This window comes from Scatophagus argus, chromosome 2 (genome assembly GCF_020382885.2).
Source record: "Scatophagus argus isolate fScaArg1 chromosome 2, fScaArg1.pri, whole genome shotgun sequence".
Taxonomy (NCBI): Eukaryota; Metazoa; Chordata; class Actinopteri; family Scatophagidae; genus Scatophagus; species Scatophagus argus.
The window spans coordinates 28,364,676-28,378,918 of NC_058494.1; the positions used below are offsets into that span (position 1 = coordinate 28,364,676).

At 47.3% G+C, this 14,243-nt stretch overlaps 1 protein-coding gene across 2 annotated transcripts; it reads right to left on the reverse strand.

Moving 5' to 3' along the window:
• Window positions 1-245: 245 nt before the first annotated feature.
• LOC124052776 (phosphofurin acidic cluster sorting protein 1-like) lies at window positions 246-13,849 on the reverse strand. Of its 2 annotated transcripts, XM_046377433.1 has the most exons (25): window positions 13,617-13,849; window positions 10,776-10,863; window positions 10,557-10,646; window positions 10,319-10,444; window positions 9,501-9,663; window positions 8,936-9,027; window positions 8,232-8,318; window positions 8,002-8,061; window positions 7,278-7,429; window positions 6,853-6,931; window positions 6,495-6,575; window positions 6,294-6,382; window positions 5,973-6,105; window positions 4,945-5,049; window positions 4,715-4,815; window positions 4,202-4,356; window positions 4,012-4,122; window positions 3,117-3,219; window positions 2,224-2,266; window positions 1,850-1,895; window positions 1,525-1,618; window positions 1,230-1,426; window positions 1,033-1,143; window positions 657-786; window positions 246-626 (listed from the first exon to the last, which is right to left on the reverse strand). In XM_046377433.1, the coding sequence occupies exons 1-24, from the start codon at window positions 13,778-13,780 to the stop codon at window positions 674-676; spliced, it is 2,583 nt and encodes an 860-aa protein (XP_046233389.1). In that variant the 5' UTR covers window positions 13,781-13,849; the 3' UTR covers window positions 246-626; window positions 657-673. The 2 variants fall into 2 exon arrangements, with proteins under 2 accessions (XP_046233389.1, XP_046233378.1); XM_046377422.1 differs by having other exon boundaries at window positions 246-786.
• Between the last annotated feature and the right edge of the window lie 394 nt (window positions 13,850-14,243).

Consider the following 14,243-nt stretch of genomic DNA (forward strand, 5'->3'; position numbering starts at 1 on the left):
GGTCGAATCTCAGCAAATATAACAGATCAGTCATATGAAAGACTAACAGCTAAGTGCCGGGATACGGCAAAGACAAACAAAACTGGTTTTGAACCTTCTCTCAAGAGAAATAAACAAAGTGTGTCACTTTCAACCATTAACGCATTAACGCAGTCATTTTCTATAGCACGACAGGTAAAACGAAATAATCCTGTAAAACTGTGAACAAAGTCAGCTTCCGATTCTGTTTATTATTTTAAACATCCTCCAAGTTCATCACGTATTTTACAAAACTGCCTTTAAAAGGTTAAAGCTGGTTTGAGGTCTTGTTGCTTTGGCAGTAGAACTGAAGGATCCAGACGGGGACTCCATTAGTCCACATCTAAAGCCATTTATTACTGGTATCAGGCAGACACACACTCTGCAGGCTGCATACAGTGTTTACAGTAATAAGAATAAATACTATACATATTCATATTGTATTATAATATTAAATATATTAAAAAGTAACATAAATGGTACAAATATTTGTATTGCAAACACGTGAGTGAAAAAGGGGGTGGAGACAACAGGGCGACACAGGTGAGGAGGAGGAGGAGGATGATGATGATGAGGAGGAAAACAAGGAGGAGGAGGAGAACAAGGAAGAGGAGGAGGAGGAGAACAAGGAAGAGGAGGAGGAGGAGGAGGAGGTTCAGGGTTTGTTGTAGCTGAAGATCCCAACAGGAAAGTGTTTGACGTGAGTCGGCCACTGAGCAGCGAGCTGGAAGAACTTCACATCATTCCACTCAACTCCATCTACAGAGACTGAAGACAGGACAGAAGAGACCTGAAGGGGTGTGTGAGTGTGAGAGAGAGAGAGAGAGAGTGTGTGTGTGTGAGAGACAGTGTGTGAGAGAGTGTGTGTGTGTGTGTGTGAGAGAGAGAGAGTGTGTGTGAGTGAGAGAGTGAGAGTGTGTGTGTGTGTGTGTGTGTGTGAGTGTGAGAGAGTGAGTGTGTGTGTGTGTGTGAGAGAGTGTGTGAGTGTGAGAGAGAGAGAGTGTGTGTGTGTACCTCTCAGTGTGTGTTGGTGTTTGGAGGTGCAGATCAGCCTGCTGATTCCTTCGATCAGCTGACTCCTTGACTCCGCCTCCTTCTCCTTCGTCTTCTTGCTGAGGAACATGACTGACAGACACACACCTTCATCAGCAGCTTCATCATCATCCTCATCACTGCCATCATCTTCATCATCATCCTCTGCTCTTCCTCACCTTTCTTGTTCTTCTCTTTGGTCACCACCGTCATGCTCATCAGCTCTCCTCCACTGATCCTTGACACCTGCAGACTGCGGAAGTTACTCTTCAGAGTGTTCTTCATCCCCACCTCCTTCCTCCTCTCTGCTCCTCCTCCTCCTCCTGCCTGGCTGCTCCAGTAGTCCACCTGCAGACCCATCACCTCCCCTGGACAGCTGGACTCAGGGGAACAGGAGGAGACACGGGGCAGAGCTTATCAGAGAGTAATGGCCTCCATTTTCAGACAAGCTGTTCTGCTGTGAACAGGAAGTACCTGGTGGAGGGGGAGGGAGGAGGTGTGGAGGTGATGCTGACTGCTGCTCCTGATTGGGAGGGAGGAGATCCTAGTATGATGTCATCAGAGTCAACTGTGGAAAGAGGAGCAGGTGTGATGAAAGACAGGATCTCCTCTTCAGGTTAAAGGTTTAAATGTAGATGAAGACTACAATGACCACTTAGAGCCAATCACAGAGTGAAGAGGAGGAGGAACAGGAGGAAGAGCAGGAGGAGGAGCAGGAGGAGGAGGAGGAACAGGAGGAGGAGCAGGAGGAGGAGGAGGAGGAGGACCTGGAGGACGACCTGGGGAAAGTCTGGTCTACCTGAGGTGGACAGGAAGTTCTGCTCCACAATGCCAACCTTCACCAGCTGAAACAGACACACAGCTTTCAGTCTCAGTCATGTCACCACAGCAACAAAGCAGCAGGACAGTCAACACCAAATAGTTTCCTGTTGCCCTACCAAAATAAAATGTAGAGCTGATAGCCCTCGCAACTTGTAAACATATTTATTTCTGTGATTGATTTTGAATGATGTAGGTGATTACAAAAACAAAATCAGCTCCAGAAAGAGTCTATACATTAATGTTAACATTAATACACAGTATAGAGTTCACAGTGATAAAAAAGGACTAGTCTGTTAAATTGTAAATAATTGATCCAGTGATTGTACAGTAGTCACTGACAGTATTTCCTACCCCAATAAAAGGAACAAACTTCTGACAGGAGTCGTCGTCAGGACTGAAGCAGATCAGAGTCCAGGTTTGCACAGGAAGAAAAGAAATTAACAGATTAAATGTAGGTCAAAAGATGTTCTCAGTATGTCACAGTGCGATTCCTTTAATGCCCACAAGCACTAAAGTGGCTGTATTGAAGTGAACTGGAAAACCCCCAACTTCTCGCCATGAAGTCATTTCTGGTGCTCCTTAGAGGCTGAGATCTGAAGCTTTTCTGTTATCTGCTCAGACTGGACCACTGGACTGTTGTTTTCTAAACTTTTGGGATTAAAAAGTGGACTGATCTTCACTTTTTCTTGATCTTCACTCTTTCTCTTGACTTCTGCAGCAGTGAGAGTGGAGCTCCTGAAATCCTCTTTAACGTCCTGTGTTTCTGTTATTTGATGGCTGAATGGAGGGAAATGTACTTTACTATATCAACATAAGAGATGGGGGGAAGAAAAGACACTGAGAGATAACCGGAGTCTGTGGTGAGTGCTGAGTGCAGTCAGAGGCTGAACTGAACACAAACACTCAGACACCAACAGTCTGCTGTAGCTAGTTAGCTTGTGGTTAACATACAGTAAGGTATTCTTCCTGATTGCTGCTAGTTAGCTTGTGGCTAACGTACAGTAAGGTATTCTTCCTGATTGCTGCTAGTTAGCTTGTGGCTAACGTACAGTAAGGTATTCTGGCTGATTGGGGTGAGTGAACCCACTGTCACTGTTGCTTCTCTCTTTGCGTGAACCTATTTATTATACAGTCTATAGTGTGAACACAACAACAGCCTGACTTGTTAGCCTGTACTGGCTTGGTAGCTTTAAACAAGGTGAGTGTTTCCAGAGGTGAGCAGGTTGATGGACTCTTGTGTTTACCTCCTGTGTTTGCAGGTGAGCATGGCCTCTGAGATGGGACACAGGTGAGACACAGCAGCTCCCGTCAGGTACTGACACACTCGATCTGCTACGCCAATGGGGTCTGTTTAACAAAAACACACACTGTGTCTGGAAGACGATCAATGTTTACATCTGAAGGAAGCTTATAAAGTCAAGTAAGTGCATCTTATAAAATGTGCAGGTGAGCATGAGGTACGTTTCCATCATTTTTTTCAACACTTTGTTCTTCTGGTTTACTCACCTTAAATGTTAGTGTTGCATTGAGTCACTGCAGGTGTGTTGATGTCCCAGCCAAGCTGTCAGGGTTACTATCTTGTTGTGTTGTATACTCTTTGTTACTGTTCTGTCAGTCCCTCCGCTGCGATTTGTCTCTTAGTTCACCTACCTGTCTAATCCAGAGTGGGGTGGGCGTGGCTGTACCTGCTCACCTGTTCCTCATCAGCATCCATTACTCACCTTGTCCAGAGACTATTTAAGTCCTCTGTTGTGGTATCTGATCAGGTTCAGATTTAATTCTTGCTCCTTGTGAATGAATTTTGGATCTGATCAGTTTTCTCTGTGTTCAGGTTTGACCTGCTTATTGGAGTTCCTCTCTGGCTAAAACCCTAACACAAGCTGCATATTAAAGCATTGACTACATGCAGTAACAAACCTTAACAGGGAAAACGGGACCAGATTAGGAAACAAATAACAGTGAGTCAGCCTGAAGCTGTCGTGTCCCATTTCCTACAGGAACAGGAAATGCGTCTGAACTGTGAGATTCCCACAGATTCCCACTCTTAGAAAACCATGTGACCAACCCTCAAAGGAAGAGGTCACACAAGTCCGCAAGGCCCTGACTTTTTGGGGTCGGTCTCGTCTCTCCTTCACGTACCCAGAGGAGGGGGCTCCGGTCGTCCAAACAGGTCCCTCCAGCCGGCGTCCATGAACAGGCTGTTGAATTTACTGTCCAGGGCGGCCAGGTACTTGGCCAGCGGGTGGACTCCTGGTGAGGTGATAAAGAGCATCATGGGAAGGTTCATGGCTTTAGTAACAGAAGAAAACATGTTTGAGTCCATGTGTACCATGTGGGAGGATGAGAAAGCGGACATAGTTCAGCCAATCAGGCGTCTTGCTGGCCAGCTGCTCTACAAAGCAGCAGAGGACGGTGCTGACGTAGCTCTGATCCCCGCCCACAGCCACCTTCACAGTGGATGGGGTCTGGGAGTTACAGTTACAGCTGGAAAACACATTCAGATCACAAGTCAGTGGGTAAATCACTGATGTGTATCGATCAGAAATTGATAAATCCAGGATCGACATCCTGTTGTAGCAGCTGATTGGTGGTTTGAAGGTAAAGTCAACACGTTTCTAAGATGCTCATTAGTCATTAAGGTCCAAAGGATGAAAATTCAAAAGAAAATTTCTCTCTGTCACCTATCATTAATTTCTTCCATCTTTCTGTTTCCATGGCAACAGATAAGAACTCGCAGCTCATTGATGGAGTTGATCACTTTAATTTTGTGTCATAGTCAGCACCACAGCTGCTGCAGATGTTTATCATACTGACGAGTCAAAGACTGTTAGCTGATCCTTACAATCTCTGGATCCGACTGATGATGGCGCTGAAGGCGGCCTGAACGTCAGCCGCTGTGAGGGTGCACACGATTGGCTGTTCGAAAAGAAGCTCCGACAGATACTGAAGAGAAAGAAAGAGGATTTCCTTTCAACACGGGTCATCGTGTATCATCAGCTGCTTCCAACAGGTGGCAGCACTCACACTGAAACACACACTTAAATCTGACGGACAGAAAGCAGGCCGGCTGACCTGTCCCTGCCAGTCTGTGGTATTGATCAGGATGATGGAGTCCGGGATCTGATCATCAGAGAACAGGATGTGGTTCAGCTGATCCAGGACTGACTTCCTGGCAACCTGGAAAAACAAAATAAACACACGTCAGTGTGGTTACAAGAAAACATAATACAAGTCCCCGAACCCAAACCTGAACCAGGACATGGATCTGAAGCCAAAGCTGAACCTGAGTCAGGATGTGTATCTGAGTCTGTACCTGAACCTGAACCAGGACGTGGATCTGAACCGGAACCTGAACCAGGACGTGGATCTGAAACTGAACCTGAACCTGAACCAGGACGTGGATCTGAAACTGAACCTGAACCAGGATGTGGATCTGAACCTGAACCTGAACCAGGATGTGGATCTGAGCCTGTACCTGAACCTGAACCAGGATGTGGATCTGAACCGGAACCTGAACCAGGACGTGGATCTGAAACTGAACCTGAACCTGAACCAGGACGTGGATCTGAAACTGAACCTGAACCAGGATGTGGATCTGAACCTGAACCTGAACCAGGATGTGGATCTGAGCCTGTACCTGAACCTGAACCAGGACATGGATCTGAAACTGAACCTGAACCAGGACGTGGATCTGAACCTGAACCAGGACATGGATCTGAAGCTGAACCTGAATCAGGACGTGGATCTGAACCTGAACCAGCACGTGGATCTGAGTAAAACAAGTCCCCATCTTTTTGGTTGTCTATTGTTCCTAACCTTCAATTAACTCAGATGACCTGACGTTCACTTTTGGTTGGGTTTTGTTGGGTTTTGTTGGGTCTCTCCAAAACCATCTGAAGCTGTCGACCTGCTCTAACTGGAACGTGTCATGAGACAACTTCTGTTGTGATCTGGAGTTTTACATAATTGATTCTAAATAAACTGAACTGAGTTGAAACATGTTCAGTATTTGGTTTTCAGGCTCAGCTGACTCAGCAGCGTCACCTGATCTGACCAGAGATCAGCATGTTTGTGTCTGTCTGTCTGCCTGCCCGTCTCACCTGTGGGGCAGGTATCCTGTAGTCAGAAGACGTCTCACTGTCAATGCTGCTGGTTCTGTCTGTCCCTCTAGAGTTCTGTCTGTCCTTCATGGAGACACTCCAAGGATGGCGAGACAGCTGACTTCCTGTCTTACTGCAGAGAGAACAGACAGACAGCTGCCTTCCTGTCTTCCTGTCAAACTAAATGTAATTTGTGTGGATTTTTTCTGTCATTATTTTTGGACTTAATTAAGAAGCAGCTTCACTTCGAAAGATGAGGTAAAAACAGCTGATGATGTCACAGCAGGATTGCGTGACATCACTGTAACTGTGTGTGTGTACCTGGGTGACATGTGTGTCTGGGACTCAGTTTTAAAGAGTTTAGCGGCTGGGCCTGCGTCTGTTGCCAAGATACCATCATCCTCAGCTTCCTGTAGAGAGAGGGACAACAAGGAGAATCTGGAGCTGCTGAGTCATCATCCAGATCCACATCATGAGTCATGTGTCATCATGTCTGTGTGTCTGTGTGTGTGTGTGTCTCACCCTGGGCCCCGCGGACTCCTCCCCTGTGGACTCCTCGGCGAATCGAGGCCCCTGAGCTCCAGGGGACAGCAGCTCTGCCACCTGTTAATGACAGGAGATGCAGTGACACAGTCTGACCTGCAGGGGCAGCAGAGCGCACAGCCGTCTGTGCTTCACTGAACAGCCAGACTGTTCAGATTTAAACACTTGAATGTCTGCAGCCAGAAAACACTAGAAGAAACGAGGGGTTTTACACTGTCAGACCGGAATCGGACTGGATGAGCATCAGTAAGTGCCGTCATCTTATCTGCAGGGTCGCCATGTTGTTGGCATTCAGCTGCAATGGTTGTGAATCTGTTTGAGTGTCTGCTGGACTCACAGCTGCAGTTTGATCTTTCTGCTGGCTCCTCCTGGTCTCAGTCTGAGAGCTGGACTGAGAAACCTCCTCGAAGAAAGGCCTGTTGGTCACATATCACAGTGAGGCTCCTTTACACACAACATTATCCAAATTAATTCAATAATGACATGAACTAACTACCATTAAGCTATTTTCAGCACCTGGTTGTTCTGGTTCACTCATCTCAAGTGTTACTGGTGACATGTGTTCAGTCACCGTGGGTGCATGTGTGCTAATGTCCCAAACAAACCACATTTTGCAGCAAGTACTAACACAACTTTAAGAGGAAAATGCAAAGAGGTGAGGAAACAAGGAGGCTTCATACCAAACTGACCCTTTGTGTGTAATATTGGCCTGCTGCAGTGAGGTAACTACAGGTCAGCTGCGTGGTGTGGTGCCAGTCTGACCTGAGCTTGGGTTTTGGGGTGCTGAGGATGCTGTCGTTGTCATCCAGCTCGGGGCTGCTGTCGCTCGGGTTGTAAACCTCCAGACTGTCGTACAGGAGGTCCAGATCCTCCTCAGCCTCCTGACTCTGATCCACCAGGTCTGAGTCCAGAACCTACACAGGGAGCAGGTGACAGAGACGTGTCAACAGGTGGAGCTACGACAGTCTCAGGTCGTGTGAGGTGATGCTGATGGCGTGAGAGCGTGAGATTTACCGCACAGGCTTTCATTTACGTATAAATCATATTTGTGTTTGAGGCAGAGTGGTTCAGATGTTGGGCTTTATTTGGACTAAATGCACCTGATCAGCTGATGGATCTGATCAGAGCCGAATGGCACCCACAACTGAATACATACGCTTGGTGGGAACAGTTCAACATCTTTGGAAAACATCTGAGAAGACAAACGTCCTCACGCAGAACCACAACGTGTGGACATCAAACTAAACCACAGAGATAACATGTTGATCAGTGGACTTCAGACGTGCTGGTGGATGGATTATGTTTCCCTCCCTGCCAGAAGGGGGAGACAAAAGTCCTGCACTCCAGGTTTGACTGAAAATAAAAACGTCATCTTTAAAAAGTTAATGTCATGTCTGCAGGTGTTGCTAACAGCCGTAAGCTCAGGCAGCCTGTTTGAAGTCCATAACAACACAGATTTTAGCACAAACCAGCATTCAGTACAAACCTCATCAGTGACTTTGAATCTTCTCAGCAGAGCCACAAACTTTTGTTTGAAGTTTGTTTGCTGAACGACAGAGAAAACAGACAAACAGAAGCAAAGTGAGACGCAGGTGAGACAGGTAAGGCAGTTTCAATCGATCAAACTGCACAGCGAGCAGACATCTCATTTACATGTTATGGCTGCATCACACAGTCTGACAGGTGTGCTCCTGGAAACCTCTGATTGGTCCTCACCTGCGTCAGGGAGGCTGTTCGCATCATCTTCCTGCATGACTTCTTCGTCTTTACCTGGACATCATCATCATCATCATCATACGTGTCCTGAGAAACAAAAAGAGGAAATGTCAGCGACACTCGAGCATGTTCAGTTTGATGTGTGACAGGCTGTTTGCTAGGTTAGCCACATTAGCAGCCACACCTTGGCTTAAAGTAAAATATCTTGATAACTAAATCTAAAGAGTAATTTAGAGCACGACTGGACGGCAGACTCGCTGCAGTCTGCTTTCAGATGAATGATAACATAGCATGTAAACATGTTGTGCAGTGTTAAATGCTAACTAATGCAAGCTAGCACAAACTATGCTAAAAATACAAACATTACAAAGCTCACTTTGGCACATAAGCAGGCTAATACAGCTATGCTAACATGTTAATATGTAAAATACCACAGCTTAACATACTTATGTACTAACATTAGCAACAGTTCAAATTCTAACATTAATATCATTAATGTTACAACATTCATCCATCAGTTTTAACATTTTAGAAACATGCTAAACATTAGCACCATGCTAAATGTAAGTGTGAAAATGTCAGCTAATGTTTCATGCTAAAACTTTGTAAGCTAATGTATACTGACATGATAACTTCTAACCTCCACCTGTGCAATGAGACAGGTGTGCTATGTCAGCTGGCACGTATGCTGAGCTGTCAGTCACCTGAGTTGGGACTGCGTCATCACTTCCTTCCTGTTCAGAGGAGAAGCTGTCGTCATCATCTTCCCAGTAGTTCTCCACGTCAGCAGAGCAATCTGCGCCACAAACACACCAACAGTCCCATCAACACACAAAGCAACAGCTCGCCCTGAAATCACCTGAAGCAACTCAGCAACAGCAACAGTCCCACTTCCCTGCTGAGGCCACCCGGATTCAGATAAGGAAGGCGAGACGAGATGGGACGAGACACGAGACACGAGACACGAGACATGAGACACGAGACGGATTCAGTAACAGTTTGCAGGTGAGGCAGAGCTGCACTAAATATTACAGGAAGCCAGCAGAAAAGCCGAGCTGTTAACCTGTGACCAAATCTGCACGTGGCATCAAAGAAACAAATATTAGTTTGTTGGATGCTACTCAGCATAAAAAGACCTCCATGTTAAGACACAGTAACCACATCCATAATTGAACTGAGCTCTGGTCCAGAGGTTATTTGGTATTATTCATGGACTCTTCAGTGAGGACAAACAGACAAGACAGAAGGTCAGCTTCACTCTTCCTCTACCTGAGGCCTTGGTCTTGTTGCCACGGTGACCACTCATGTCCTCCTGTTCGATTGGCTGACTGGAGAGAGAATGGACGCTCAGCTCTGCCGCACGCACCGAAGCATCCTTCAGGTTGCTATGGAGACCAAGAACGTGGACTCCGTCTGTCGGATGCTGCATCACCTGGGACGGGACACGCACAAGCACACACACGCACACACACACACACACACGTGTTGTCTGAACGCAGCGCAGCATCTGATCTTCACTTGGCCCGCGTGCTCTCATGTGTTCGTGTATCTCAGGAGGGAAGAGCTGCTCTGAGCTGCTCTGAGCTGCTCTGAGCTGCTCTGACTCGGTGGTCTGACTGACAGACGACAGAACATCAGCAACATCAGGAACTCTGATGAAAAATTCACCTTTTATTTATATGTTAAATACCGTTGATTTGAGTTGTGTGGCCATTATCCAAATAACCAATTCGCAACAGGAAACTGGTTCATCTTGTTAATTTCTCATTCATTTTGTTCTGAGCTACGTGAGCATAATTTGGCAGAACCAGCTTTGCTAGCAGCTCTGTGATGCTAGCTGCAGAGCTTTGAGCTAAATGCTAACATCAACATGCTGACACTGACGGTGCTAACGTTCAGCTGATGTTCACCATGTTCACCAATCAGCGGGTGGAGGCTGATGTGAATGCAGTCAGTTCTGCAGGTGTTCGGTCATTAAACACATTAAAATACTGACCCGATGATGGGACTGGATGAGAAATGAGAAGTCAGGACAGTTTGTCTTGAGGGGAACCTGAATGTGTGAACCACACTGCTGACGGTTGTACCTCGGCCATGTTGATGACCCCCACTGCGAGAGTCTTGTAACCCAGGATGGTTCGGTTCTTGTACCTCTTCCTCCTCTGAAGCATGACCTGCAGACGGTTCACATCTCGTTTCAGGAAGTGAGGATACTAAGAGACAGAGGGACACTCACGTGAGACAAGAATCATCTCTGATGATAATGGAAGTTACTAAAGTAACTCAAATGATCAGGATTCGTCTTCTGTGGAGCAGGAATATCACCTGCAGGGAGAAGGTGAGCTCCAGCTCTGTCTCCATCAGGCCATCCGGACAGAGAAGGTACTCGTTGGATCTCAAAGTCCGCTTAGAGCCCTGAGAGACGGACCAGAAGACAATACAGGATGACTTTAACAATGTGTGACTGCAACGAGAACAAAACCTATTCTGTGTCTTTGTACCGTGAGAGGACAACAGTCAGTGGACAAGTGGACAAGTTCTCACCTGAATCTTCACAGCGATGACGATGGAGCTGAGCTCTCTGTCCAGTTCCTTCAAAACCATCAGCCTCCTCAGAGTCAGACTGCATAATCTGGACGCGAGACAGAACCCTGTGGTCAGGCAGCACCGTAAACCGTCAACACAGAAGCTTCTCGTCTGGATCTTCTATGCAATTCAAACCACTGAAGAACTGCTGGGTTTGTTTTGTTTTTAATGCAAGTTTGAACCAAAGTGGATCAGCTGTTCAACACTGAGCCAAGCTCCAAGTGTGACTGAAAATACTGAGGCTGAAATGTCAAAGCCAGCTGTGTGTTGGGATATGAAGAAATCTGTCACATTTCCAGGATGACGCTCAGAACAGCTGAGCAGCTGAACTGAAGTGCTTTCCCTCCACCTTCCTCAGTCCCATCAGGCAGAGAGGCGGATGGACCCAGAAGGATCCGCTGACCTGCTTCTCCTGGGACGTCGTTACTGGAGGATCACGCAGGGACTCGTCCTCCACACTGCCAGGCACTAATACCTGCAGATACCTGCTCACCTGCACTGAAGTGTGTGTGCAGGGTCTGCAGCTCTGACACACATTCTGACCTTTCAGAGTGAGCTGACATGTTGTCATTCAGTAACCAAACTGCAGTGTGATGCAGTAATGTCCACGCTGCATGATGTGTGTTGTGAAGTGTTAACGGCCTTTCATTCGATAAAAACAACGTAGAATAACACAAGAATTTGTATTATTCAGTGTAACAGAGTAGAGCTTGTTGGTTTCTTTGTTTTGCTCTGGAACAGAACAGGTTTCCTAACATGGATCCATGGGGGACACCGCAGGGCACCAAAGACTGTCCAGGCTAACATCTAAACCTGCACACCATCTGACAGGAAATTAACACAGTGACAAATAACAACACAAAACTGTATTCATCTGCACAAAATGGCTCAGCTCGACAGCCAGCGAGGACAGCTGGACACCGGACTGGGACTGGACGGTGTGAGGACAGCTGGACACCGGACTGGGACTGGACAGTATGAGAACAGCTGAACACCAGACTGGGGCTGGACAGTATGAGGACAGGGGACACCAGACTGGGACTGGACAGTGTGAGGACAGGGGACACAGTGACTACAGCAGGAGGACTGTGGGGACGAGGAGACACTGCAGGACAGGAGACATCAGCGTGACCATGTCTTTTCATCAGCTGCTGTAATCTTTGCAGTGAAGACCAACAGGCTGCTGTTTCCTGAGTCAACGCGACCGTTTAAGAGGATTAACTGTGATTGGCTGTTAACCCCCGCATGGTCACACTGCTGCTAATCCGCCAGGAAACAGACAGGTGGACCAGAGAGGGACAGAAACCAGACCACCAGCTGAAGTATTCTTGTGTTTCTGCTGACTTCAGCTGGTTTTGATTGGCTGCTGTGATGTGATGTAAGCTGTGATGTCATGAGTCCACAGCTGTCTGTCTCTGACCGTGTGTGATCTGTCTCAGTCTGTTGTGATGCCGCTGATCCAGGGTCAGTGGGGTTGGGTCAAGGTCTTCCAGCTCTTCCTAAGCATTCTGGGAAATGAAATTCCTCTGTGATCACTGAAGACAAGCTGGTCCATCGATACAGAATCAATACATGATTTCTGTTTTCTTTTATAAAAAATGTGTTTCTTTGTCATCTTTTAAAAAACTGAAAAGTTTTCTGCAGAGAAGCAAAGTTTTGAGCTTTTCCACGAAGCTGAACTGAAGTCAGCTGACAGAGAAAACACCTTTTGAACCCACACGATCCAGAGTTCAGGTGTCATCGAGCCCAAACGCTCAGTAAATCACTTCATATTCTTAGAACTGATCTTAGAACTGATCCCGTGAGTCGATCGATCGGTCCCGTGAGTCATTTCTGAAAGAAGCCCAAAGGTCCCGCTGCAGCTCAGGATTTCATGAAACTGTTTCCTGTCTTACTGTAGACCAAACTGTTAACGGATCAATCAGCCACAGATCAGCTGATAGAGAATTAGAGCTTCCTGCACCCGAGCCCTCTGGTCCACAGGTCGGACCTGAGGCTCCAGAGGGTCCAGAGGCTCCAGAGGGTCCAGAGGCTCTGGAGACCGGACAGACAGATGTGTATGTGCTGCTGGACCAGATACATACACATCTGTCCGTCCTCTGGTCCACGGGTCGGACCAGAGGCTCCAGAGGGTCCAGAGGCTCCAGAGGGTCCAGAGGCTCTGGAGACCGGACAGACAGATGTGTATGTGCTGCTGGACCGGATACATACACATCTGTCCGTCCTCTGGTCCACGGGTCGGACCTGAGGCTCCAGAGGGTCCAGAGGGTCCAGAGGCTCCAGAGGCTTCAGAGGCTCCAGAGGCTTCAGAGGCTCTGGAGACCAGACAGACAGATGTGTATGTGCTGCCAGATGTTGGTGAAGATTTGAACCTTAGCATATCTCCAGACAGTGCTGAAGTACATTGTACTTCATATTCATTGATTGATTGTTTAATTTGTATTACAAATGTATATCAGCTCCAGTATCAGGTATTGATCTCTGATTACTAATGATCAGTGCTGGGCATCAGCCCTGAACGCATCCTGGTCCACAGGTGAAAAGTAACAAAGTACATTTACTGAAATACTGCTGTTAAGGACTTAACTGCAGTATTTCATTATTCAGTACTTTGATCTGCTTCATACACTCATGTACTCCTAAACCAGAGAGAAGTATTGTACACATTTATGGATTATTGATTAGAACATCAGAATCCACTAACACCCAGAGAGAATAGCAAGACACACACACCTAACAGAAATCAAGGTTTTGTTTCTGGCACCTTCCGCTCCTGATTCCGGACTCTAATCTTCTTACCTGGGGACGCAGCTCGGAGAGGACCGGTCGATCTCCCAGGTCGCGAAAAGGTTCATCGGCACCGGGACGCGGCTGTCAGGAGCTCCGGTAGTCCCGGACCCGGCGGCGGGCTCCGGGTCCTGTGGGAAAGCGCCCCCTCGGACTCTGTCCGCACACGTCGCCATGGATCTCCTTCCGGCTCGGCGGGGCGCCGTGATCCCGGCTGCTGATCCTCCGGTCCGACCGGGATGGCCCGAGCGGGGCGGGGCTGACGGCGGGTGGACGAGATAAGGCTGATTCAGGGTCAGCCCGGACTGTGCGATGATGAACAGGCGCACCAGAGGAAACGTTTTACCTCCGCGCTTTAGTCACGCCCTCACCTGCGTTTTAACCCAACAAGTCTTCTAAATGACGGGCAGACAGACAGGCAGGCAGGCAGAGAGACAGGTAGATATTTTTATTTATTTAGATTTATCTTTATTAGTGTGCTGTTTCAGAAACACAATCCTCTTTGAATGCATCATGTGTTGTTGTTGTTGTTGTTCAGCCTCTGCTGCCATCTTGTGGTCTTTTTGCTGTACTGCAGCCAAAGTCCTCCGAGTTGCTCTTCGGTCACCAGAGCAGATGTTGGCTCTGTGTTTCTGCAAA

Coding starts and splice junctions, on each gene's coding strand:
- LOC124052776 (XM_046377433.1), bottom strand. CDS start 13,780: ATGGCGACGTGTGCGGACAGAGTCCGAGGGGGCGCTTTCCCACAGGAC. Junction 6,106..6,293: donor CAGACACACATGTCACCCAG/GTACACACACAC, acceptor TTCTCTCTGCAG/TAAGACAGGAAGTCAGCTGT. Junction 5,050..5,972: donor ACAGGATACCTGCCCCACAG/GTGAGACGGGCA, acceptor TTGTTTTTCCAG/GTTGCCAGGAAGTCAGTCCT.